The sequence below is a fragment of the Rissa tridactyla genome, chromosome 12 (genome assembly GCF_028500815.1).
Source record: "Rissa tridactyla isolate bRisTri1 chromosome 12, bRisTri1.patW.cur.20221130, whole genome shotgun sequence".
NCBI lineage: Eukaryota > Metazoa > Chordata > Aves > Charadriiformes > Laridae > Rissa > Rissa tridactyla.
This window is the reverse complement of record NC_071477.1, coordinates 4,685,812-4,710,225: the sequence shown is the minus strand read 5'-3', so window position 1 is coordinate 4,710,225 and position 24,414 is coordinate 4,685,812. Positions and strand designations below refer to the sequence as shown.

General features: G+C 59.5%; 3 protein-coding genes across 6 annotated transcripts; all 3 read left to right on the top strand.

The window, feature by feature from the left end:
• The first annotated feature begins 114 nt into the window (after positions 1 to 114).
• Positions 115 to 8,112, top strand: ZGPAT (zinc finger CCCH-type and G-patch domain containing). Its single transcript, XM_054218580.1, has 6 exons — positions 115 to 1,136; positions 1,903 to 2,036; positions 2,815 to 2,973; positions 4,027 to 4,158; positions 4,993 to 5,410; positions 5,877 to 8,112. The coding sequence occupies exons 1-6, from the start codon at positions 502 to 504 to the stop codon at positions 6,013 to 6,015; spliced, it is 1,617 nt and encodes a 538-aa protein (XP_054074555.1). The 5' UTR covers positions 115 to 501; the 3' UTR covers positions 6,016 to 8,112.
• Positions 8,113 to 8,202: 90 nt separating this feature from the next.
• LIME1 (Lck interacting transmembrane adaptor 1) lies at positions 8,203 to 15,985 on the top strand. Of its 4 annotated transcripts, none has more exons than XM_054218584.1 (7): positions 8,612 to 9,462; positions 10,507 to 10,777; positions 12,806 to 12,958; positions 13,498 to 13,549; positions 13,649 to 13,736; positions 13,935 to 14,362; positions 14,709 to 15,985. In XM_054218584.1, the coding sequence occupies exons 3-7, from the start codon at positions 12,843 to 12,845 to the stop codon at positions 15,111 to 15,113; spliced, it is 1,089 nt and encodes a 362-aa protein (XP_054074559.1). In that variant the 5' UTR covers positions 8,612 to 9,462; positions 10,507 to 10,777; positions 12,806 to 12,842; the 3' UTR covers positions 15,114 to 15,985. The 4 variants fall into 4 exon arrangements, with proteins under 4 accessions (XP_054074556.1, XP_054074559.1, XP_054074558.1 ...); XM_054218583.1 differs by lacking the exon at positions 8,612 to 9,462 and adding an exon at positions 9,897 to 10,384 and having other exon boundaries at positions 10,482 to 10,777; XM_054218581.1 differs by lacking the exons at positions 8,612 to 9,462; positions 10,507 to 10,777 and adding an exon at positions 8,203 to 8,565.
• A 4,602-nt stretch (positions 15,986 to 20,587) lies between these two features.
• On the top strand, positions 20,588 to 24,106 carry SLC2A4RG (SLC2A4 regulator). Its single transcript, XM_054218877.1, is given in 8 exon segments — positions 20,588 to 21,410; positions 22,272 to 22,381; positions 22,463 to 22,707; positions 23,083 to 23,183; positions 23,294 to 23,516; positions 23,518 to 23,559; positions 23,697 to 23,776; positions 23,869 to 24,106. Coding segments are annotated over 8 exon segments (990 nt in total). The 5' UTR covers positions 20,588 to 21,333; the 3' UTR covers positions 23,981 to 24,106.
• Positions 24,107 to 24,414: the final 308 nt, after the last annotated feature.

Sequence of the window (24,414 nt, the reverse complement as noted above, 5' to 3'; positions counted from 1 at the left end):
AATGTGTTGGCTCGAGAAGCCGGAAGTGAGGGTGCAGGGGGACCGGAAGTTGGCGGGGTGTCATGGCGGCGGCACAGTAGGGGAAGGGGGAGCCGAGGGATCAGCGGGGCGGCCGAAGCGGGGTCAGACCGGGTGGAGATTGGGGGGTTGCTGCCGCCACCCCCGTGGCGGAGGGGTCGCGCTGCGAGAGCCCAGGCTGCGGGGGAACGGTGCCGTGCGTGGGCCCGGTGGGCTCCAGCGGGCGCCGTGGCGGGGGAGGGGAGGGCAGGGCAGGGGCTGGCCCGGCCTCTCCCCGGACCCTCTCATCGCCCTTCGCCGCCTGGTCGCTGCAGGAGCATCTCCTGGTTACTTCCGAGGGGAGAGGCCGGACGGCGGGGTAGATGGTAGCTTCTGCAGAGAAGGTCTTGTTATCCAAAAAGTTGCTCGTCTTAAGTAAACTGTTTGCATATGTTCTGAGTTCCCGGAGAGGACACAGTTAAACACACCTTTATTTTGCTGATAATGGATGAAGAGAGTCTGGAAGCAGCCATTCAGACCTACAATGCCCAGCTGCAGCAAGTGGAGCTGGCTTTAGGGGCAGGCCTGGACCCATCGCAGCAGTCGGACTTGATTCAGTTGCAGGAGGATTTAAAGCAGCTGATAGAACTGACCAAATCCAGCCTGGTGTCTGTTAAAAAGAGCAAACTTCTGGCTACTTTAGATACAAATGCTGCTTCCTCCTCCTCCCCAGTCAGTCTCCTGGAACAGGACACCAACCCGGACAGCTCTGCCCAAGATGAGGAGTACGCTGCTTTTAAGGAAGCCATTGCTGAGCTTGGAACCGAGGAGGAGCCTTCAGCTAATAAGATAGCATCAAAGGCAGATGAAGAAACTGCTGACAAAAATGACTCAAAGTACAGTGAAGAGGAGGAGGAGTCTGACAGAGAGGAGGAGGAATTGAGTGGGATGAAGGTTAAAGCCCCCTACTACAGTTCTTGGGGGACCCTGGAGTACCACAATGCCATGATTGTGGGGACAGAGGACTTAGAAGACGGCAGCGCAGGAGTTAGAGTGCTGTATCTCTATCCAACTCACAAGTCTCTGAAGCCATGCCCGTTCTTCTTGGATGACAAATGCAGATTTAAAGAAAACTGTCGGTAAAAAAGAAAAAGGGGTGGGAGGGAGCTTATGTCCTTCCTGTAGCTGAAGGCCTTGTCCTTCAGAGGGTTAAACCTCCTCTGAAAGTACCATGTTTGGCTTTTATACCCAATGAAATGTTGCCTTTTTGTTTATGTTTTTAAAATGTGTTATGGTAAGCAGTGGCATCAGTTTGGATGTTTTCTTTAGCTAATGCAGAGATGAAATGGAAAATCCCATGGGAAAGTTGCAGAGGTTTTACATAATCAGTTGAGTGTCTAACTTAATAACCGATTAAGTATTTTAAAATAAAACGCCAAAGCTGTCTGTTGACAGTACATACGTTCCAGTTGCGTGGAGAGGTTGTAGAGTCTCCATCTTTGGAGATCTTCAGAACTGAACTAGATAAGGCCTTGAGCAACCTGCTCAGTCTTTGAAGTTGGTTGTGCTTTGAGCAGGAGGTTGGACTGGAGACCTGCGTGTCTGTGTGATCCTGTTTATCTCAAAGGATCTGTGAACTTTTTTACTGGATGTGTCACAAGCAAGGAAAGCTTAACTCTCTGGGGTGGAATGCATTCTTTGTTATGTGGCCTGAATAACATGTTTAAGATGAAAAATGAATAACTTGTGTAATTGAAGTAATGCAGGATAAAACTTCTGCGATTACTGGTGAAGATTTATCACCAGTGACAACTTGTTTGCATTTCCTTTAAGGAGAGAAGGAATTCTTATTTAAAGCCTGCTCAAATGAGGTAGAGGTAATTCCTCTTCTGCCTTCCCTGGCAGGTTTTCGCATGGGCAGGTGGTCTCTGTGGAAGAGCTTCAGCCGTTTCAGGAGCCCAATCTGAGCGCGCTGGAGGTGGGCTCAGCCTGCCTGGCGAAACACAGCGATGGGATATGGTACACTGCAAAAATAACTGGTGAGTCCTGTGTGAGTGTGCTTTGCCAGGATTCTGTGTGGAAAATGAAGGTTCGTGCTTAAGTGAATATAAAACTTTACTATTTTGGTTAACGATAGAAAAACTTTAACTATGCTGCGTAGCTGCATCCCGAAACTGAAAATCTTGACATAGCTGAGAAAACGGTCTGAATTTTGTCAGGCTTGGGAAGGGAGTAGGTTAGGAAACAGGAGAGTGTTAGACAAAAGGGAGACATACAGAGCAGGAATGTGGAAAGGAAATGACTACATGGTTGTTAACTTCACTGAAGGGGAAGAGGCAGGTATTGCAGGAATTTGCATGCGTATTAGGTTAGAATTGCAATAATCTGCTCTTGTTTAAACAAAAGCCAGGGGAGCTGGCCCTGCCCACCGGCTCTTGATACGAGCTCCCCCATGTCCTGGGAAGGGTGAGGGTTTATTCTCTCTTTCTGTCTTTCTTTGACTATTATTAGGTCAGCGGGGAGCGAGTCTAACTTCTCTTTAATTCCATTTCTCAGCAGCCCATCTTTCTTCATTTTTAGAAATAAACCTTTAAGTATCAACACAGGCATTGTGGAAATAAATGTGCATTGCAGTGGGTGCTTCTCCCTCCCAGACAGAAATCTAAAGCACAAAAACCCCCAGAATTTTTTAAAACACATGTTCTGTGGGCCTTCCCCCTCCACCATGTTGTTCTGCTGTAGGTAGCTGTGTTTTAGAAAGCCAGTTGTGTATTGGAGACTTCCTTGAACTCTTGTTCCTTGCTTTTCCTTATGCAGACATTGACAGTGGTTACTACACTGTGAGGTTTGATTCCCTGCTACTCAAGGAAGCTGTTGTGGAAGGAGATAGTGTCATTCCCCCGCTGCGAAGTGAAGATGGTGCCGAATCTGCCGAGTCTGATGAAGACAGTGTTGATGATTCTGGTTATGCTAAAGGTAAGAGAGTGGGGATGGTGTGAGCGAAAGCAACCTGTGGTCTAGGTCAGCCTTTCTCTAGGACCTGTGGAATTACTTTCCTGGAGCTTTCATTATAAGTGTCTCACCTCTGATGAAAGAGTAGCTAATCTCTTTATATGTTGCTGAAAAATAGAGAACAGTAATTAGCTATTATGTTACAATTGCAAACTAAACTCTTTGTTTAATGCAAATTACTGGGCTAATGAAGGTTGGAGGTTTCCATGGGAACTTGTAACACATGCAAGAAGAGGGTGTGATGTTTTAGAGCCGAGTTCCAGGCTCTGAGTCTGTTTCTTATGTAGCCAGCTGAGTTGAGCTAATAAGTAAATGAGGAGACTTCCTCATCTCTGGGAGCTCCGTGTAGCTCCATGACCCAAGAGTATGAGACCCCAGTTATTGTGAGTGTTTGGTCGTCGATGAGGTCGCAGGAACAGCCATGCCCTCTTTTTCTATTGAAAGCTGACACAGAGAGAGGCCAAGTGACTTCTTTGAGGTTACGCAGACAGCACCGTCCCTGTGCTGGTGCCACAGTTACGTCACAGGGACAAAGTTGTGTCCTAGAGCTCCTTACATTTAGCCTAATAGAGATTATTGGATCCTAATAACACAAAATTAGCATTGTGGCCTAGAGGAGCCTCATACCAGAGACATGAGCTGGAGGCACAGAATAAGTATTAACATGCCACTGTGCCAAATTTTACTCTGGTATATGTCAGTCGGTATCACCATCCTAGAAGGAAGGAAAGGAAGCATAAAAACTTCTGGATGATTCTGCCTGGAACTATGAGATGGTATGTGTGTTAAATCAAGTGAGATCTCTCATTTAAGTGACTCGCTGTGCAGTGGTCGTAAAAGGTGACAGCTCAACAGGAGCTAAGCAAGGCTGGATGAGCATCTGAATAATTCTAGAGTGGCAGAACTATATTGCTTTGCTTCCTGAGGGGTTTTCATGCCGTGGGGGTGCCCCAGATGAAGGTTTTGCGTAGCAGCTTTGTTTCTGTGTTTCACCAGTTTTTCTCTTCTGTGCCACAGTGATAGATTCAGGAGTTCCAGAGAATGGGGAATGGGCTCCTGCGTGCAGTTCCTCTTTCGGTGGCTGGGAAGCCCATACTCGTGGTATCGGCTCCAAACTGCTTGTTCAGATGGGATACGAGTTTGGAAAAGGTAAGAGGGCAAGGTGGTCCTGGTGGTGTGAGCGCCTGACTGCCTCGTCATCTCAGTCTTGTGATGGATCCTAAAGCTAGTTAAGAAAAACAAGATTTTTGATGAAGCTAAAACTTTCCTTTGCTGAAGGGCCTGTTAGATAAGGCTCAAGCTATGTGATGAATCACACCTGTGTGGAAGTGTTAAAAGGAAAGAAGGAATAGCTATCTAATCGAAGTACAGGCATATGTGCGCACCAGCCCCTGTATGGTAATAGCTAAAATTGGAGGCATTTGGAACCATGGTCAAGTTCATGATTAAAGCCGTGAGAACTATTGTGTGAGATGTTCAAAGGCTTTAGGTAGAAGGGAACTGATCTGTGAAGCTTCTGATGTCTGTGTTAAAGTATCTCCTGGCTCTAGACGCAGACTTCAAAGCCTGCTGAACTAGCTTCTCACTACACAAATTGTATTGAGCCTTGGGGGCTTTACGAGGCCAGTCTGCTGCCTGCATTTGTCTCTGGTTCCCCCAGAGGAACCAAACCAGTTCTAAGAAGAACCTGGCTTGAGAAGCTGAGAATGTGAGGCTGAACCTAGTTTCACAGAAACCAGCCTGACGGATGGCCTGGGGCTTTTTATCACATATCTCCTGCTGTAGAAGGCTGCTGTCGTAGCATCTGCATCCGCCGTGCTGTGGCCTTTGCTGCTCCCCTTGACTTGGGTGGTAGTTACAGCTTTTTGTACCTCCAAAAGCCTGTTGTTCTAAGCTTGTGACTGTCAGTGTGAGCTTGTGGTGGAAGGTGACTCAGAGAGGGGATGTCCTTGCTTGCAGTAATCACTTGGTGTCTCTCCTCAGGGTTAGGGAAGAATTCTGAGGGCCGAGTGGAGCCGGTGCAGGCTGTGGTACTTCCTAAAGGGAAGTCCCTCGACCAGTGTGCTGAGGTGCTTCAGAAGAAGAAACAGGGGAAGCTGGACCCAAGCAAATCAAGGAAATGCCGAGCAAAGGGAAACAGCTCTGGACGGTTTCCTGCAGGCGGCCGTAAGCCTCCTCGCAATGTGTTCGACTTTTTGAACGAGAAACTGCGAGGGAAGAGCACTGGGGAGAAGGCTGGAGGGATGGCCATGCCAGAGAGGAACAGCAAAGAGATCTACCATGCTAGCAAGAGCACCAAGAAAGCCCTGAGTGTTCGCCTCTTCCAGACTATGGAGAAGATTGAACAAACGCAGAAGGATATCGTAGGAATCCAGCAGGCCCTGGCACGCAACATTGGACGGTAGGAAAACATTCTCTTTGGGAGTGCAGGAGGAACTGAGAATTCTTGGTGCTTCTAGGAAGGGGGAGACTTGAAATGAGGTACAGGAGAAGCAAGTAAAATATATCCAGATGAGACCTAAGGGCAAGTGGAGGAGAGAAACTTTAGTGTGTGCTTCAGACCAGCTTGGACACTGGCAGATGTGTCTGGGGTCCTTTGGCTGGAATTTGGGCTGTGGCACTCTGAGGACCTCTGTGAGGAAAGGTACTGACGTCCTTTCCTTCTCCTCCCCGTCTCTGCAGCTTTGCTGTTGAGCATCACAGGAAGACGTTTTCTAACCCAGATTGTGCTGAGCATCAGGTTCTTTCTGGTTTTTAGCAGGTCACTTGCGCTAATCCCCCGGGAAAGGGGAAACCCTCCTGGGATGGTGACAAGCCTTTGATCTTACCGTGCAGGATGACATTGCCGTAATGCCTTTTGCTTTCAGGCACAGCGTTGCTACAGCTCAGCTGGAGGAGAAGCTGGCTAATGCGCACAAACAGCTGGGGCAGCTGCAGGCCCAGGAAGCCAGTCTGCAGCGGGAGCAGAAGAAAGCAGACACGCATAAGAAGATGACTGAGTTCTAGTCTCTGCGGAAGGCGTTTGACTGCAGTGATTGTCCTTCTAGGCAGCCCCAGTGCTTGTGGCCTCTGAGCCTGGGGGAGCCATCCTGCTCCTCTGGGCCTCAGGCTGCCCAGCCTGAAAACTGGGCTGAAAAGCAGCAGTTTCTACAACCAGATGCTTCTGAGCTCTGCTGGGAGGGGGAGGAGTACACATCCGTTCAGCCCTGAGAGCATTCAGTAAGCCCGAGCCTTCTATGAGGACTAAACTACAAGAAATACGATTCTCTGCTCTCTTGCACACTTCTTTCCTCCGTTATCACTGCGGTAGCACCTCCATCCAGAGTCTGTAGCTACTCGGGTGATAACGTTGCTGGCTACGAACCAGCTGAGGAGGGGCTCTGAACGCCCCACATCCTGCCATCAACTGTGGCTTGTGTTTGCAGCCAACTGACGAACGCAAGTGGAGGCAGGGTCCCGAGCGCATTCTGGCAAAGCAGAAAAGGCTTGTGCTGGGTGAAAAAAACAACAAAGGCAAATTGCTTCGGCTGCTCTCTACCTTCTCTTTTTTGCTCTGGGTTTTATTTGAGAATTCATCTTTTTGGGGAACAGTGCCCTGTAGCCCTAGTAAAATGAATAAACAGAAAACTGACAGCTTGGAGGTGGGTACTAGTGGCCTCCAGCATCAGATTTCATCAGTTTGACTGTAAGAGTATCCCTAGGACATGCTGTAGCCTAACTCATTGACTTGGCATGGGAAGCTGCGTGGTTCCACAAGTAGAGCGCCAAAGCTGGGGGAATGAGATAGCGGAGTAACGAATTCTCAAACCTCCTAGCTAGGAGCGACTCCACAGGGAACCTTGTGGGTTTTTGTCATCATTACGTGAGTTTTTCTGTCCTAGGTGGCTCGCCGAACACAGATCCTTTTATTAAAAAACCTCAAGACCCAGATCCAGGTCAGACTGGGCCCTGAATGAGCACAAAGATGAGGAGGGCTGGATGTGCTCAGCGTGCAGCCCGGTCTGCGCGTGAGCTTCAGGCTGTGCTGGAAGCAGGCCAGGCAAACGAAGTGCCCTTCCCCGCAGTGTGGACAGTCTTCGGTCAGGAAGGATGTCTTCTCCCCTAGATCAGGTTCTGTGTTGGTGGCAGCCAGTCCTTGTTTCTGGTGGGACTTGTGCATTATCATTGCTTTTTTTAAAAAAAAAAAAAAAACAAACAAACTTGTTTCCAATGTCATGCATGGAACACAAAATGTGTCCATGCAATGGACACATTTTTTTCTTAATTTAAGAAATTGGTTTCCTTTTATTCTGTGAGTCACTTTTCTAATGAAAAGTTTTGCTCCTTTAGTACCACCTTTTTTATCTGTTATTAAGCAAACTTATAAAGCTGTCAGCCTGGGCAGGGCTGCACCTACTTGTGGGGTCAGGCTGCCAAACTAACCAGAAAATCTCAGGCTGAAGGAGATACGATCAGAGTTGTTCAAGTCATGTGGGATTTAGCGTTGCTGCAGACACACCTCAGAAAACACAGAGCAACAGCAAAAGTAAACAAGATGAACGTCTTCAGGAAACCCTTTTAGAGAACTGTCCTGGAAAGCGCTTGGGTCCTGCTGTGATGAGCACCGTGTAGATGCGGAAGGTGGCGTGGGCTGCCGTGAGCACTTCAGCATTCATCGGTTTCTAACTAAATTGGCCGTGCTGTCTTCATTGTTCTGGATTTTGTTCTCCATGCGCTGGGCTTAACTCAAGGGTTTGACAATGGCTGCTCAGTGCCCTTCCCTCACAAATGACTATTTGTTTCCCACACTCAAGCGTTGAGTGGTGACAAGGATTAATGTGCCCAGCTTAGCATGGGTGCTCGCTGAATTGGCCCGTGGCTGGTGAGCCGAGCTGGGCAGAGAAATTTCTGGGGTTTGTTTTGTACTCTGACTCTACTTAACATCATCTTCTCTTTAAGAATTGGATGCATTAGCCCTGTGTCTCAGCTAAGTCGTATTTTGACCCTTCCTTGGGATTTCCACAGCCTTACTTGTCAGACTCCTATTCAAATGGCTGCTGCTTCCCACCCAAGATAGTTCACGTCCCTGGTGAATAAAGCTGGTTTTTATTTTTTCCCTCGGTCCTTGTAAGGCGTTGTTCATTTGCAAGGTAATGCTGATCTGTGGCGACCCGTTCTTTCCTTATGTTCCCCTGCGGGGAGAGAGCTGGCGCTAAAACCAGCCGGGTGGGGAGCGGAGCGCGGCAGAGCGTGCTCGTGTGTGCCGGGTGCCTGCAGCGCCCGTCTGCAGCGCTGCTCGCGGCCGAGGCGGGGAGAGACCCAGCCTACCACGGGGTGAAGCAACCACCTCTGCGGGCCAGGAAGCGAGCTGTGGTGTGCCCTGCATGGTGCCTGCACTGGAAGGAGCTCAAGAGGAGTGGGAGAGCTCAGATCGAGATGCTTGAAATGTTTGGGAACACCTAATTAGGAGTAACTCTGCGAGAGTAAAGGAATGAAATTCTCCAGGCTGGCTGGCAAGGAAAGGAGCATGGTCGGATTCCTGCTCTTCGCGCTCATCAGCTTTTGAGTTTCTGCAAAGTAAGTGGGGTTTGCTTTATTGCCTGGCAAAACTGGGTATCTGCGACTAAATCAGGGATTGAAAAATACTTTAAAAACCCCCGATCTCTATAGAAATTGCAGTGCCGTTGGAGATGCTGCTGCAGGCAGCTAGACTGGCCGGGCGGGATTCCTCCTCCGCAGTGGGGAAGCATCGGCTGGGTTAAGCTTTGAGGCGGCTGCAAGGAGGGCTGCGAGCTTTGTGTCACTTCATGCTTTGTCGCTCTGGCGGCATCTGGCCTTAAAAAGGAAGAAAAGGTGCTGGAGCTTGGCGAGGTGTGCTGGGGTCCCATGGCTTGAATCTAGAGGTGGAGCAAGAACCCGTTACTTTCAGGGTGAATGAATTGTTGAGTTCAGAGGTGTGGGCCACTGGGTTTTTTTCAACAGAAAAATTTCCAGCTGTCTTGTGGGGAGGGGGACGTGCATCTCCTTAATGCCCCCGCCCTGTATTTTGGAATGGGGCTTCCCATAACTGCAGCACTGAAGTCTCCGCTGGTGTCCTGCTGCCACTCGGCTCCGTGGAACTCTGGCAGGTTCTCAATCTCTGCTCAGAAACGCGTTTCTCTGCCCAAGCAAGTGAGTTTCCAGCAATCGCGGAAGGGTGGGAAGAAAGAAAAATGCTGAAACGATGTCAGCCTCGACCGAAGCCACAGGGTGTGAGCAGGCGGGTCACTTACCCTCAGGTTTTAAGAACTGTATTTTCACAAAAGCCACTCCAGCGTGTGAGTAGCGATCAGGACTGTAATTAGGAGCGTGCATCCAAGTTTTGTGACATTTGGGTCTGACGTTTAGAAATATAGTTGGCCCTTTCTAAATGAAACGCCTCCAGAGGAGTTTGACCATGAAATCTCTCCCTCCCGCTGCGGAAGCGCGAGTGAAGTGGGTGAGATCTTTTCCTGCTCCATGTTTGAAATAGTCTTAAAATTTACTAATTGCATCCCACGGTCGAGGGCAGATTCAGTGGTGTTGACTAACTATTATGGGGCTTTCAATTTTCATAACAGAAAAGAAAAAACAAAAAAAATCTACTTCTGCTTCTCGGGGCTTTTCTTTTTTTCAGTACGAGTCCCCAGGGTCCCCGAGCTGTGCTCGCTGCAGCCGTGTTTGCAGTCACTGATGGAAATCAGCTCGCGATGTTTGTGCTGATTTCTTGCTTTTAGTAGTTTCGTAGACTTTCTTCTCCTCCCCCTGCGCTGAACGCTGCGTGCGGTTCTATCTGGGTAGGTGCATCAAAGGCCAGGCACAATCGTCAGCAGCAAGCGCTTAATTTTACAGTAAATTTAATCTGGTTTTCATGAAGCCCAGCTGAGAAACTTGCGCCTTTTGTAGGAGTCACAAAAAAAAAAAAAAAAAAAAAAACTCCCACGTCCTGGAGTGAACAGAGGGCACTGATGGTGCCTGTGGTCGGGTGCCGCAGGAGGGGGTCATTCCCTCCTCGGTGGGCTGTGGGTGCGCGTCGCACGTAGGCAGCGGCTGCGACGGCTCTCATCTTCAAAGCCATCTTGGCTTGCGGAGCCAGGGCGTGACAAAATGCCGCCTCTGAGTCTCCTGCCCCCGGAGAGTAGCCCCGGGGCTGGGAGATCGATAACTTTATCGGCAGGAAATTTCGGGGGTGCGTTTCAGAAGGTCTGTTTGAGACTTTGCCTTGCAAACCTGCTCGGTCCTACCTGGGCGACTTCAGTCAGACGCCGGGGTTTTCCTCTCGAATCGGTAATTCTGGGAGAACCAGCGTCTCGTCCCAGAAGTGGCTTCTCCCAGGGACTGCCGAGCCTGGAAGAGCGTGCGCTGGGCATTGCCGTAGGTCAGAAATCCAGGAGCAACCACCGACCTCCCCCCACCCCACCCCTGCACAAGAGAAAGTAGGTCAGAAGAATTTCTCTATATTAATTTTGATTTAGGAAGCTTCTCCCTTCGTTCTTCAAGCTTAAAAATTCAGGGGATGGAAAATCCACCCGCTATGGGATAAGCTGCCCCCGTTGTGTGCCTGCCTCCGCGCGCTACAACCTCTCACTCGGATGCGGACGGAACGCCAGCTCCCGGCCCTCGCCCCTCGCTATAATTTTGGCTGCTAAACCTCAGAGCCTGCTCGGTTCGGCCCCGAACGCAGTCACCTCTGCAGCCTGCGGGTCCTGTCACTCTAATGAGCTAAAACAAGTTCAGCGAGGACCGTCTAAAGCCACTGCCCGTGTTGCAGGTAATCCCTCTAATTAATATATGCTCAGACAGAAAAGCGGTGTTGTCTAATTAAAACATCGCTGGAGAGGGAACAGCTTTCCCTTCCCAGCTCTGATCTAAGCCAGTCTGTCCAGCCGGGTTAGTCCCTAAAAGCTCTCTGTCTCAGCTTCCACGTTGAAATAATTGCTCTCCGGGGGTGAAGGCTTCAGCCAGGGAAGTTTCTGAAGGCGTGGGAAGTTCTCAGATAAAAGGGCGCTGCGAGTGGGCAGAGACGCGCTGATACCGGGGTAAAGATGCGCCAAAGACGCAGCCGTGTGACACGGGGGGCAGGGGAGAGGGGAGCGCCGTCGGTGGGGCGGCTTCTCAGCGCGGCTCGTCTGATCTTCCTCGTCTGGATTAAGATACGTGAGTGGGTGAGTAGGAGGCGCGCAGCGTGGCCCACGGGCGCTGCGTCCCCAGCCGGGCCGGTGGAAGCCATCCTGCTCGGCCGTGCCAGCCCCGTCCTGCCTGGGGACTCTGTCGCCAGCCCTGTCTCCATCAGTTACGTGGCTTCTTCGAGCCGTGCTTCGCTCCAGCGATGGGAAACTGCCTCGTCTCCCTTCGGAGCAGGCGTTCCCCAGGTGCTGGCGCGCACATCTCCAGTGGCAGGGAAGGATTTTGGGCAGCGGGGGGTGCAGGGAGCGGGGCTTGTGCAGAGCTGGGGGCAGCAGCCGCCGTCTCGGCGTCGGCACAGGTGAAGGGGTGTCAGCTCTTGCTTTGGGCTCTGCAGCACGCTGACAGCCGAGCGGGGACAGGGATGACAGGACGGGGTGTCACCAAGAGCCACCCTGGGAAAGGCGTGGGATCCTGAGGGGTTGAGGAGCGTCTGCTCTTTGTGTCGGGCTCCCCGGCACCTTCACGCCTCTGCACCGCTTGCTCTGGCCTTGCCGCTGCCATGGTTTGCAGGGAAGGACCTTTTTCCTTGAATAAAGTGCAGGGAAGACAGCGGGGTTTGGGTGAGGCATGGCTTTTTCTTTAGGCAGAGGAAAGTGGTCGAAAGGTCGGGCGTTTTCTGCTCTTGTGCCGCGCTGCCTGTGCCAAAGAGCCGGCCTGGCTGGGCTGGTGCTTGGTTGCGATCCCGCAAGCTCCTGGCCCAAGCGCGGATCGTGCTGGGATGCTGCAGGGAGCAATTTGGGTTCCTGCAAGAGCAGAAACATCACGGTGGGGTTTGCAGGGTTGGGCTGGGCTCGTTCCCCCAGGAGCTCGCCATGCACCGCACTGCAAATGGGGGGATGCGGGTGACGCCGGCAGCACCGTCGCTCCCACCCGGGATTTTCCACCCAATTACTCCGCAGGTCGCATGGTATGGGTGGATGGGCCGAGTCCTGCGGGGCTCGGAGGGGGAGAGGGTGAGACCCGCTGTGGAAGGAGGGTGTCCTGGTGCATGCCACCAAGGCCGGGGTGTGAGGAAGGAGAGGCGGCTGCGAGGCTGAAGCTCGCCCCGTTTCCGGGAAGCTGAGTCAACTGTTTGCCCGTCCCATCTGGGTCACCCCGCGACCTGCGCTGGGGAGCGGTGCCACCCCCATCCCGCAGCCCGGGGTGGTGTCCCGGTGCCCCCAGAAAGCACACTGGCGCTTTTGGGGTGTCTCCAGAGGGCTTTCAGGACCCCTGGGCACCTCCTTTTCAACAGCTTGGTGGCAACTTGGGAGCTTGAATCCTGTTGGGTTTGTTGGGTGGTTTGTTGGTTTTCTTGTTTTTTTTTTTTTAAAAAGGAACAAAAATCTGAAGTTTTTCCAGGGGATGGCAGAGCACCCGCTTCAGGGTGTCTGCACCGAGCTGGGCAGAGCGATGGACCCGTCCCGGTGACCCCGGGGAGGGCAGCAGCTGAACACAAAATGGGACCCTCGGTGCACGTCCCCCTCCGGAGCATCCGGAGAGACCCCCTGCCTGGGGGGGGGCTGTGCTGCCAGTGCCCCGGCCAAGCCCTGGGGGCCGGGGAGCACCATCTCGTGCCGTGGCGAGCCCAGCAGTGCCCGGCTGCGCCCCGACTCGTGTTTTCTCTCCCCAGAGCTCGGCCCCGCGGCGCTGTCGGAAGCGGCTCCCCCATGGCTGCAGCCGGCGGCGAGGGGCTGGCGCGGACCCCGCTCCTGCTGGCGGGCGCTGCCCTGGCCCTGCTCGGCGTCCTGGTCTACCTGGGCGCCCTCTGCGCTGCCTGCAGACGGTACGTGCTGCCCGCCACCCCCTGCTTTCCCTCCTGGTGCTGGGGACCCCGCGGTGGCATTTGGTGGCTGCAGGTGGAGAACCCACCTGTGCCTGTCCTGAGCTGGGACCTCAGGGATCTGCTGCTCGGCTCGCCCCGAAGCCCCGGCTGCAGCCCCAGCGCGACTCTGCCTGGCCTGATCCTGCCCCTCTGTGCCTCGCTGCCCCCCCATTGCACCCCCTGCGCCCAAAGGAGCGGGTCCCAGCTGGGGACGGGGGATGTGGCATGGCAGGAGGAGCCCCGCGGGATGGGTGATGCCAGGGGTGGTGCTGGGGGTGCCCAACACGGCTCAGCAGGGTGCAGGATGCCACTGAGCCCCCGGCCAGCACGGACCCTGCTGCGGGGCTGGTGAAGGAGCAGGGTTGTGGGTTTGGGGGTGCCGCTGCTCCAGCGAAGGGCACAGGGCGATGCTTGTCATGACCAGGTCCGGGTCCTGGGGCACCCATTCCTTGCCCCCGGCTTGGCCGCCCACCTCAGGCTTATCCCGCTTTTCCCCGCAGCAAGGGCAGGAAGAGAAAGGTCCCTCCGGATGGGGTGAAGCTGGTGGATGAGGTAAGCTCATGCTGGGGGGGGGGGCAGGATCAGCCCCAGGGGGGCTCTGGGCACCCCAGCTCCCGGCCCCCAGCCTGACGCGTGTTCCCTGCCCTGCAGTCCCTGCTCAGACAGACGCAGCTGCGGTCGCTCAGCAAGTCCGACACGAAACTGCACGAGCTGTACCGGGTGAAGGCCAGGGATGACAGTGAGTGGCCAGCGAGCCGGAGGAGATGACGGGGGCCGGTGGCCCTTGGAGGGTGCCCACAGTCCCTTTACCTCCCGGCAATCACACCGTGGCATGCACACATGTGCCGCACTGCCAGCACAGGGGTTGGTGCTTGCTGCATCCCCGACATTCCCCCCATCTCCGACATCCTCCCCATCTCCTCTCCTCTCCCCGCAGCCCAGCGACCGGCCAGCCTGGATTTCCCCTGCACCGCGTCCCCCCCGGCCGCTGCTGACTCCCTGCACAGCTCCGGCGTCAGCGTCCTCCTGCACCGCGAGCTGCCCCAGATCCCCGTCCCCGAGCCCCCGGCCGCCTCCCCGGCCCCCGACCAGACCTACTCCAACCTGCTCTTCACCCCGCTGCGGAAGCTGGTGCCGGACACCGTCTACGAGTGCCTGGCGGTGGGGGGGGTGGATGCCCCGGTGCCCCCCGCGCCCACCAGCACCCAGGTGTCCCCTCCACGTGTCGGGCACGGGGCGGCCGATTACGCCTGTGTCCGTAAGGTGAAGAAGACGGTGCCCACGGAGGTGCAGGATGGGGCTGCAGCGGGGCCTGCCGCTGCCCCGCGGTGCTGGGACGGGGCGGGCAATGTCCCCCGGGCAAAGGTACGGCTCTGGGGGGGGCCAGCAGGGATGGGGCATGGGGCTGGTGCTGCGCTCGCTGGATGGGGCACGTGGGGGGCCGCGTAATGCCCTGTCTCCCTGTAACGCCCACGTTCGGAGCAAGGTGTAAAATAGGCTACTGCATTTCCAGTGGAGCTTTTGGCGGGGACAGGATGAAGCCGAGACCTCGAGGGCAAGTGATGGCCACGGTGCTGGTCTCTGTGCCCTGCAAAAGCCTCCCTGGGTTGTGCAAAATTGGGATCCCAAATGGGTAATTCACTGCTGGGGGTGTGGAAAGCCAGGGGGGTGTGCAGGGATCTGCCCCTGAACCCCCACCTTCCTTTTTCAGCTGGAAGAGATGTACTCGACGGTGTGCAAAGCCACCAAGAAGAAAACACAGGTCCCCGCATCATCCCCGAGGGCTGCGACGGAGGCAGGTGCTGGGTGGCCGCCCCCCCGCCGGGAGGAGGGTGCCACGGCTGGGTGCTGGTCCCCGGCAGCCCAAGCCCCCCCAGACCCCTGCTACGAGTCCATCAGCGACAGAGCCTGGACTGCTCAGGGCCGTGCCCCCGACCCGGACTACGAGGCCGTGGACGTTAACTGGAAGAAGGCGGCGAAACGGGACAAGCCGGGGAAATCCTGTGCCCCCGAGAACCTGTACGAAAGCGTCGGTGACATTTGGGCGGGGGAGTCCCGGCGAGCCTCCGCCAGGACGGCGGCCAACGGGCTGGAGGTGTACATCACCAACCTATAGCATCCCCCGGGAGAGGGGTCCTCGGCCGGCTTTCCAGGGCGTTGAGCCCCCCGGGGACAGGCACACACCAGCCCGGTGCCTGCCGGGCGGCTGCATCCCTGCGAGCGCGTTCTGTATATATTTTATGTTACTTTTCTTTGAGCATCCTTGTGCCATCCCCAGCCGGTGCTGGCGGGTTGACATCGGGATGCCCCGAGGTGGGCGGTTTACAGGTGCTGGGTTTACCAAGATGGGAACCGGGTTGGGACCGGTTGTGTTTTCGGGCGGGTGGTGGCCAGGGCGCTGTGGGCCAGTTCCCTGGCCCTGGGCTGCGGGATCAGGCCCCTCATCAGTGGGGTGATGCCATGAGTGAGGGTCTCCGTCCTCCTCCCTCTGCCTGGGGGAGAGCAGGGCCCCGTCCAGCCCCCGGGAAGCCCCGAGCAGCTTCGCTCCCATCACTGCGTGTCCCTGGTTATGGGGACCAGGGGCCAGCCCTGCGCCTCGGTGCAAGGGAGAGCAGGCTGCAGGCTCTGCTCCGTCCCCCACCACCCACTGCCGCCTTTCAGACACCTGCCAGGGTGTCTCCGTGAGCAGCCGTCTCCCAAACACCATTAAAACCCTGAGAGGGGGTTATCCTTGTCAGGAGAAAACGCTCTTAAACTGGGTCTGAAACCCTGGTTGTGGCGGCGGCTGCTGCTGCAGCAGCGACGCCGCGGTGCCGGTGCTGGGAGAGCGGCTTTGGGCACAGCGTAACCCTGAGCGGATGCACCCGCCCGCGCAGACGGTTCTGCACCTCCAAGGTGGGGATGCGCAGCCACCCAGAGCTGCCGAAATGAGGTGACTGTCCCTGTGCAGGGACTCGCTCTGGGGCTTGGCAGGGGATGGGGGTCGGAGCCGGGGGGCGTTTGCACAGCACTTGCTGCCCCCTCCCCTCCGTGTCACTCCTGGGGGTGCTGCGGCCTCAGCAGGTGCCAAAAATGCTCAGGAGAGCTGGACGCACACCTGGAGCCCTCGGACCCCGGGGCTTAAACTTTCCTCCTCTCCTCCCCACGGGGAGTTTGGCATCCCTGCCCCAAGGACGCTCGGTGTCCCCTGAGCGATGCGCTTATGGTGGCCCTGGTCCCATTGCCCACCCTGGGGGTAGCCCAGCTGCCTTACAGCCGGCCCGGCCAGGGGCTGCCTGACCTCGTGGCACAGTGGCCTGGTGCTCACGGGGGCTGGCCGGGACCTGCGGCAGCAGAGCCGCCGTGCCGTGCCGTGCCGTAGGCAGGCAGGAAGCCGCGTGCCTTCCTTCGGCAGCTCTGCCCCGACGTCGCAGCAGGCGAAGAGATTAAAAACGAAAACAAGGCGCTCAGCAAAACCCGCTGCAGGCTGAAGACGTTGAGGCTGGGAGGCAGCTCCGGCGCTCGTGCCGCTTCGTCAGCCCCGCGCTCGATGCCAAACCACAGCCGCTTGAGATAGAGGAGCCGGCCCCGGCAGCTGCTCCCATCCCCCTGCCAGATAAGGGCCCTGATAGAAAACGGCGCGGGGCGGCTGGCGCCGACGCTGCCGCACTCTTCCTGCTGCCAGCCGCACCGCACCGGCACGGGGGCTTCCCCCAAGCCGCCTCCGGCCCCATCCTTCCCCTGCTCCCTTTCTCCATCATCCCATCCCACAGCTCCCAAGGGCCGGGTCCCTCCTGCACCACCCGCATCCCCTGGGAGCCGCGTTTGGGCTGCACCGGCCCCATGCAGGAGCATCGCATCCTCGCAGGACTGGAACCGCTTTGCTGCCGGGGCAAGACGGGCCCCGCGCTGCCCGCGGGGTCAGGATGTGGGAACCACTGTGCCGCTCCCCCGGGGAAAGGCAGGCTCGGCACCGCACTGGGCTGCCCCTGGGCCAGGGAAAGCTGCTGCTCTCGCTGAGCTGGTGGTGGCCAAAGCATCTCCCAAACCTGCCCCAACAGCAGCGGGAAAAGCCCCATGTGCAGGGCTGCCCATTTGCCTGTAATTCCCATGCCGCCTCTGGGAATCAGGAGAGCCCGACTTGTATTTAAATAAGAGAACAACTGCCCAGTGCTTGGCGTGATGGAAAAATGAGCCTCAGCTGGAGGCTCAGAAACTGGATGGTGAATGAAGGATCCATCCCAACCCATCGCTTTGAGTCTCGTGGTCCGGCCGGGAAGGTTGGGGTCGGTGTCAGAGCAAGGGGAGCAGGTAGGGCTGGGAGTACCCCTCCTCGTCCCCAGGGACAGCCAGGTGCCAGGGCACCGCGGGCCGCAGGATCCACGCTCCTCCCCGTCGGCTGGGACCCCACTCGGGGCCGGGGTCCCTGTCACGACACGGGGGGCTGGTGCTGCGAGGGGTCGGTGCTGCACAGAGCCGTTCCCCCAAGGGGGAGTGAGCGGGAGCCCGCCGCAGGCTGTGCGGTGCCGCAGGGTGCTTGTGGGGCTGTATGGTGCTATACGGGGCTGTGCGGTGCTGCACTCTGTAGGGCGGTGCACAGTGCTGCAGGATGTGTCGCATGCTGCACGGTGCTGCACATATAGGGATCTGCGCCCCATATGGCCCTGCCCCATATGGCCCTGCCCCATATGGCTCTACGTGCTGTATGGCTGCAGGCAGCATATGGCTCTGCACCCAAACCAGCTCCGCACCCACACAGCTCTGCACGCCGCGTGGCTCCGGGGCCCGTACAGCCCCATAACCCAGGCAGCTTCACACCCCCCCCAGTATGGCCCTGTACCCCCTGCAGCTCTGTACCCCGCGAGCGGGCAGCTGGGCAGCTCGGGAGAGACGGGCAGCGTGGGCAAGGCCGCGGCTCCCTCTCCAACACCAACCGGGAGATGGGCATCACCGCCCGGAGCCGGTCCCTGCCCCAGCGTGGGCACCCGGGTACCACGGGGGCATCTCCCAGGGATGCCAGCGCCAGGATGCCACCCCACAGAGCCACCCTGCCCGGGAAGGGCGTCGGGCTGGCAGCACCGGAGCCCTTGTGCAACGGGCGGGCGATGCTCGTGGGAGTTGCACAACACCGAGGCTGCTGGAGCCGCCAGCTCAGCGCTTCGGCCGGCGTTAACGATTAATCCAGAGCGGGGGGCAGCCGGCGGAGCCACCATCCCGGTCCCACTGCCGCACAGCCCAGGCTGGACATCAGAATTCCAGGGGGAGGAGAGGCGTCGTGCCTGCGACAGTGCTGTGGGGCTCCAGCATTAACTCCTCCAGGGCTGCGCTAATGAAGGCTGCAGGGCCAGAGCCCACCGGGACCGGGCCAGAGCTGCGGGATGGGGATGAAGGCTGCTGTGGCCATGCGCCTCCTCCCTTGCTCCCCACCGCGGCCCTGCCAGATGCCGGGGATGCTCCTGGTCCTCGGTCTCCAACAGCCCTGGCACAACCAGGGCAGATTTGGGGTCCCGTGGGTGCCCCTGTTCCTGGGGGGATGCTGCCCTTTGCTTGGTGTCTCCCCCCTTTTCTGCAGCGTGCACGGGGACCCCGTGGGTGGCCGTGCCAGGGTGACACCCCATGCCTTGGCCAGGCATGTGGGGGCTTTCCCGGTTTGCTACTTTTTTTTTCACGTTTACGAAAGCACCTGTCCCCGGGCATGGCACAGGGTGGAGGTGACACCCTCAGCCACCCCCGAGGGCAGGGGACAAGGGGTGGCTGAGCGCCCCAGGACTCCTGGCCCTCCACCAAGCTGGGGACATCGCCCACCCCATGCAGGGGATCCCTGGGACACCGTCCCCAGCACCCCATGGCCCCGAGCTGTGGGAAACACCCGTGTCGGCCAGCCCAGGGCTGCCGGGGGGGACAGCCGGGGAGGGGGACCGGCGGGGGCCACCGGCCGGGACAGCCGCACGGACTCTGTCCTGGCCTTTGGGCTGCGGGTTGGCAAATCAAACAGCAGCGGGGCCTGGGCGGCCCCACGCCAGCGCCCGGCGCTTTCGGACCCACAGGTTTTGGGGCAGGCGAGGAGCAGAGCGTGGGGGGGGGTGGGGGTGCAGCCCGGTCACCCCACACACCCCAGGTCCCCCATGGACCCACGTACCCCACACACCCCAAGTCCCCCCATGCCCCCCATGGACCCCAGGCACCCCGGGCACCCCACACCTGCCGTTCTGGGTGGCTTTTGGCAGCGTTTCCCCATGGCGGGCAGGACCCACCCAACCCGTGTGGGGCCGGGACCCCCTTTCCCGCTGGGAACCGCTCTCCCACCCCAAAAATTCAGATATTCCCCCCTCCAGCAGAAGGACGCTGGAAATTCCACTGGATCTAAAACTTCAGGGGGGAGTTTGGGGGGACCCTTGTAAGTTTGGGGGCGAGTAACTTTGTGGGAAGCCCCGCAACTTTTTGGAGAACCCCAACAACTTACCGGCAGCCCTATAATTTGGGCGGAGGGAGGGAGGGGGGGAGGGGGCGATAACTTTTGGGGGGGGAACCCCGCAAGTTCGAACGCTGCAAGTTCGGACCCCGTCACTTCGAGTTGTGCGGGGCCCTCCGAGCTGGCGGAAGCCCCGCATTTTTGGCGGGGGGGGGGCGACGGACGGACGGACGGACGGACGGACGACGGGACCCTTAATCCCACCCTGTAATGAGAAAATCAGAACTTTCGGGGAACACCCGGTAACTTTCGGGGAGCCCCGGGACTTTGGCGGGACGGGACGGGGCGGGGCGGGGCGGGGGGCACTTAACGGGCGCCGCCGGTCACTGTCGGAGTCCCAAAACTCGCGGGGGGGTCCCGGCCCGCGGGGGGCTGGGGTGGGGGGTGGCGCGGTAGGGTGGGGTGGGAGGTTCGGGGGGGGCGCGGCGGGCAGCGCGCGCGGCGGCGGGAGGGCGGGGCGCGCGAAGATGGCCGCTGCCGGCGGGGGCGTGTCGGGGCGGCGGGGGGGTGGGCGTGGCCTCGGCGGGGTGGGGCGGGGCGTGCCCGCGGCGCGTAAAAGTGGCAGCGCGAGGCAGCCAATGGGAAGCCGGGAAAGCGGCGGCCGCGTTCCAACCCGCGCGCCTCCGCCAATGGCGAAGGGGGTGGGGGGGCGGGGGGGGCGTGGCCTGGCCGGCGCCGACACCGGGCGGCGCGCGGCGGAGCGCGCTCCCCCGCCGGGCCCGGCCGCGGCCGCCGCCGCCGCCGCCGCTTCCCCGCATGGAGCCCCCGCGCCCGCCCGCCGCGCTGCTGCCCGCCGCCCGCCGCCGCCGCCGCGACCCTCCGCCGCCGCCTCCTCCTCCTCCTCCTTCTTCTTCTTCTCTTTCCCAGCCCGCCGGCGGCGGCGGCACCGCCCCGAAGGTACCGGGGGCGGCGGCGACCGGAGGAGGGGGGGAGCCGGAGGAGGAGGAGGAGGAGGGGAAGGGGGGGGGGGGGGCGGTGACAGCTGACAGCGGCCCGCCCGAAACTTTCCCCGCCGCTAAAATGGCGCCGCTCGGGGACAAACTTTAGGGGGGGGGTGTGGCGGCGGGGGCGCGGGGGGGGTTCCCTCCCCGCGCCCCCGCCGCCACACCCCCCCCCCCCCACCCCCCGGTGGGTGACAGCGCTGGGAGCAGCCTGGCAGGAGGATGCTGGGTGCTCCTGTCCCTGCAGACTATCGGGGAAGGGGGGGATCCCTGCTGGATCCCGGCCCTGGTGGGATCCCCCCCGGGATCTACCCAGGAAGGACCTGCCAAGTAGGATCCCAACTGGGATCTACCCCAGGGGGACCTGCCCTAGGGTGATCCCACCTGGGATCTGCCTTGGAGGGACCCACTGATTGGGATCCTGCCCGGGATCTACCCTGGAGGGACCCACTGATTGGGATCCCGCCCGGGATCTACCCTGGAGGGACCCGCCAAGGAGGATCCCACCTGGGATCTACCTCCGAGGGACCCACCGTGTGGGATCGCATCCGGGATCTACCCCGGAGCAACCTGCCCTGATGGGATTCCACCTGGGATCTATCCTGGAGGGACTCGCCCTGGTGGAATCCCACTGGGGATCTACCCTGGAGGGACCCGCCATGTTGGGATCCCACCTGGGATCTACCCCAGAGGGACCCACCAAGTGGCTGGGCTGGTGGCTTGGAGGCACCTTGCTGGCTTCCCTGGGCTACCTCCCTTCCCCGCCGAGTTTGGGGGGGATACCTGTGGGATCCACTGCTCAGCGGATCCCCTGCTGACCACCACCATCTCTCCCACAGGCTCCTCTCCCCTGTGGCGACCAGGGGCTACCGGCGGCAGCTGAGGGCTGGCTACCACACCTGGGAGAGCTGTTGCCGCGCCGGGAGCCAGCCAGCCGGGAAGCCATGCTGCGGATGCTGGACGCCGGGCTGGAGCGATGCCTGGCGCTGCATTCGGCGTACATCCCCGTGCCCCGGCACAGGTAGGACCACCACGGCAGTGGGATGGGCAACGATGACGGCCACCACGCTGCCGGCACCAGCTTCACCACGGGAAGCCGGGATGTTTTTTTTTCCGCCGGCTGCAAGAGGAGGACTTTGGCCGGGGTCTGTGGCTGTGGCCGGCAGCACCCAGGGCTCTGCCTGGCCGTGGCCCTGCCGGGTGACAAGTCACGGTGCCACCTACGAGCCCTCGAGCAGCTGCAGTGCTCAGCGCCGGTGAGGCAAAACATTGCCGGCGCTGAGCGCCGCAACCGCTCAAGGGCTCGGAGAGCATCGCTGCTCTCCAGCGCCGTATTTATCCGTGCCCGCGGCACGAGAGCTTTGCAAAATGGCTTCTGTTGGTCCTGATCTCTCGCTTTTTTATTGAATTTAATTTTTTTTATAAGGTTTTGTTGGGTTTTGGGTTTGGTTTTTTTGGTTTTTTTTGGTTGGGGTTTTTTTTTTTTTTTTTTTTCCACTTCAGGAAGTTGTTTTGGCCCCAGCTGAGCAAACCCCGCGTTTCTCGGCGCTGACGGCAGGATGCAGGTGCCGGTACCCTCCGGTGCGGTGCTGGGTTCTGTGTGTCCCCCCCTCCGCCCTCACCAGAGCGGTGTTTTGGCCAGTTGCCTGCCCAGCGGGGTTTCCAGCCTGGAAACCCACGGAGCACCCATGGGTGCCTTTGCACATGGTGATGCCCCCAGCGCCATCACCCTCTGCCACCCGTGTCCCCTACCTCAAGCCACCCCGACCACCGTGGGTAGGGGGTCCCAGCGCCCCGGTGGGGGGAATGAAGGGTCCCGGGGGAGGGGGTGGTGTGGTTCGTCCATCCTCACTGCAGCCCCCTCTTTGGCTGTTGTTGGCAGGAAGCTCTCGGGCAAGGCGGGCATTGACGAGGTGATGGCGGCCACGGTGCTCACCAGCCTCTCCACCAGCCCGCTGGTGCTTGGTCACCCGCCGGCCACCCCCGCCCCAGGTAAGAGCGTGCCCCTGTCCCCCCCCCCCGCCATCCTCGGACATGTGTCCCATGGCAGGACCTGACCTTCCTCCTCCCCAGAGCCCGGCGGTGAGGTCTGGAAGGAGGTGCCCGCCATGTCCTCCAGCTGCAGCAGCAGCAGCAACACCAGCGGGGACTGGAGCTGGGACCCCCCCAGCGACCGTTCCACCCCCTCCACCCCGTCGCCCCCGCTCTCCAGCCACGTCCCCAGCACCTTCCTGCCCGCCCCGCTGCCGGACGAGGGCCCCGACGAGCCCGACGGCACCCACTTCGTCTTTGGAGAGCCCATCCCGCGGAAGAGGAAGGTGGGATGAAGATGGGGGTAGTGAGGATGGGCATGAAGAGAAGGATGAGGTTAAGGATGGGGAATGAAGAAGAGGATGAGGCTGGGGATGGGGATGATGTTGCGGATGGGGATAACGTTGGGAATGATGGGTTGGAGATGAAGTTGGGGATGAAGAGGAGGATGAGGCTGGGGATAGGGATGATGGTGGGAATGAGGTTGGGGATGTAGCTGGTGATGGGGATGAAGCTGGGGATGATGACGGGAATGGGGATAACATTGGGGCTGACAGTGGGATTGGAGATGAGATTGGGGACGAGGATGGTGACGGGGATGGGAATGGCGGTGGGGCTGACGCTGGGGACAGGGCTGCCAGCCTGACGCCTCTCTCCTGCAGAACTCCACCAAGGTGATGTTCAAGTGCTTGTGGAAGAGCTGCGGCAAAGTCCTCAGCAGCTCCTCAGGGATGCAGAAGCACATCCGAACTGTGCACCTTGGGTAAGCACGGGGAGTCCCCCTCGGACACCCCCAGGCCCCCCTGGTGCCCTCTGTGGGGTCCTGCCGTGGGGGGAGAGCGCCGCCCCAGCCAGACCCCGCTCTCCCCGCAGCCGGAAAGCTGACCTCGAGCAGAGCGACGGCGAGGAGGACTTCTACTACACGGAGCTGGACGTGGACGTGGACTCACTGACGGACGGGCTCTCCAGCCTGACGCCCGTCTCGCCCACCTCCTCGGTGCCACCCGCCTTCCCCGGCCCCGAGGCGCAGGGTCCGGTGCCGCCGCCGCTGCCGATCCCCGACCTGGCGCTGGCCTCCCCCCGCAGCCCCCCGGCCCCCCCCCGGCCTCTGCCACGTCCACACCGACCACGCGTACCAGGTGAGGGGGACGCGGTGATGGCGGGGGTTGCCGCCGCGTTCGCTGCCATCACCGCCACCCTCCGTCCCACCCAGCCGCTCGGTGCCGGCGTCGCAGCCGAGCTCTGACGCGAGGCCGTGTCCTCTCTCTCTCGGCAGGGCTGCCCGGCCCCCCCGCGCCCACCGGTGCCCGCCGCCGTGCCTGCCCCGCCACCGCCCAAGCCACCCGCCGTCCCCAGGTGAGCCATCGCCATCCCCGCGTGTCCGTCCCCTCGTGTCCGTGTGTGTGTGTGTGTGTGTCCCCGCGGTGACGTGTCCCCTCTGCCCGCAGGAGGCCGCGGGGGGAGGCCAAGAAGTGCCGCAAGGTGTACGGCATGGAGAACCGGGAGATGTGGTGCACGGCGTGCCGCTGGAAGAAGGCCTGCCAGCGCTTCCTCGACTGACGCCGCCGCCGTGGTGGCCCTCCCTCCTTCTTGCACATTTTGCACTCGAGGTGCCTTTCGCGCCCCCCCCTCCCCCACCTCTTGACCCTCGCCGCCGACCCGGGGCCCCCCCGGACTCAGGGAACGGCCCCCCCCCCCCCGAAAGCTTTATGCACACACAACCCCCCCCGCCACGGAGCTTGTTCCCCCACCTTTTTCGTCCTTTGAAAATAAGCTAAATCTGCCCCCCCACACCTTGCCAGCACCGTGGCGGGGGGCAGCCGGCTGCTCTGGTCCCGCCCCCCCCCCATCCCCATGCTGGGTTGGGGACCCCCCCCCCCCGGGGGCCGGGGGCTGCCCGTGGCTCCCATAAGCTGTGCCTGCGGCCGGCGGGGGCTGGGGAAAGGGGGTGTCCGTTCCTGCCCCCCGCCTGCTCCCGGGGGAGCACCCCCAGT

Excerpts from the sequence above, each read along its gene's own strand:
- ZGPAT (XM_054218580.1), top strand. The coding sequence starts at position 502 with ATGGATGAAGAGAGTCTGGAAGCAGCCATTCAGACCTACAATGCCCAG. Across the intron at positions 2,037-2,814 it reads GTACACTGCAAAAATAACTG|ACATTGACAGTGGTTACTAC; the intron begins GTGAGTCCTGTG and ends TTCCTTATGCAG. Across the intron at positions 2,974-4,026 it reads TGATTCTGGTTATGCTAAAG|TGATAGATTCAGGAGTTCCA; the intron begins GTAAGAGAGTGG and ends TCTGTGCCACAG.
- LIME1 (XM_054218581.1), top strand. The coding sequence starts at position 12,843 with ATGGCTGCAGCCGGCGGCGAGGGGCTGGCGCGGACCCCGCTCCTGCTG. Across the intron at positions 13,550-13,648 it reads GGGTGAAGCTGGTGGATGAG|TCCCTGCTCAGACAGACGCA; the intron begins GTAAGCTCATGC and ends CCTGCCCTGCAG. Across the intron at positions 14,363-14,708 it reads GCAATGTCCCCCGGGCAAAG|CTGGAAGAGATGTACTCGAC; the intron begins GTACGGCTCTGG and ends TTCCTTTTTCAG.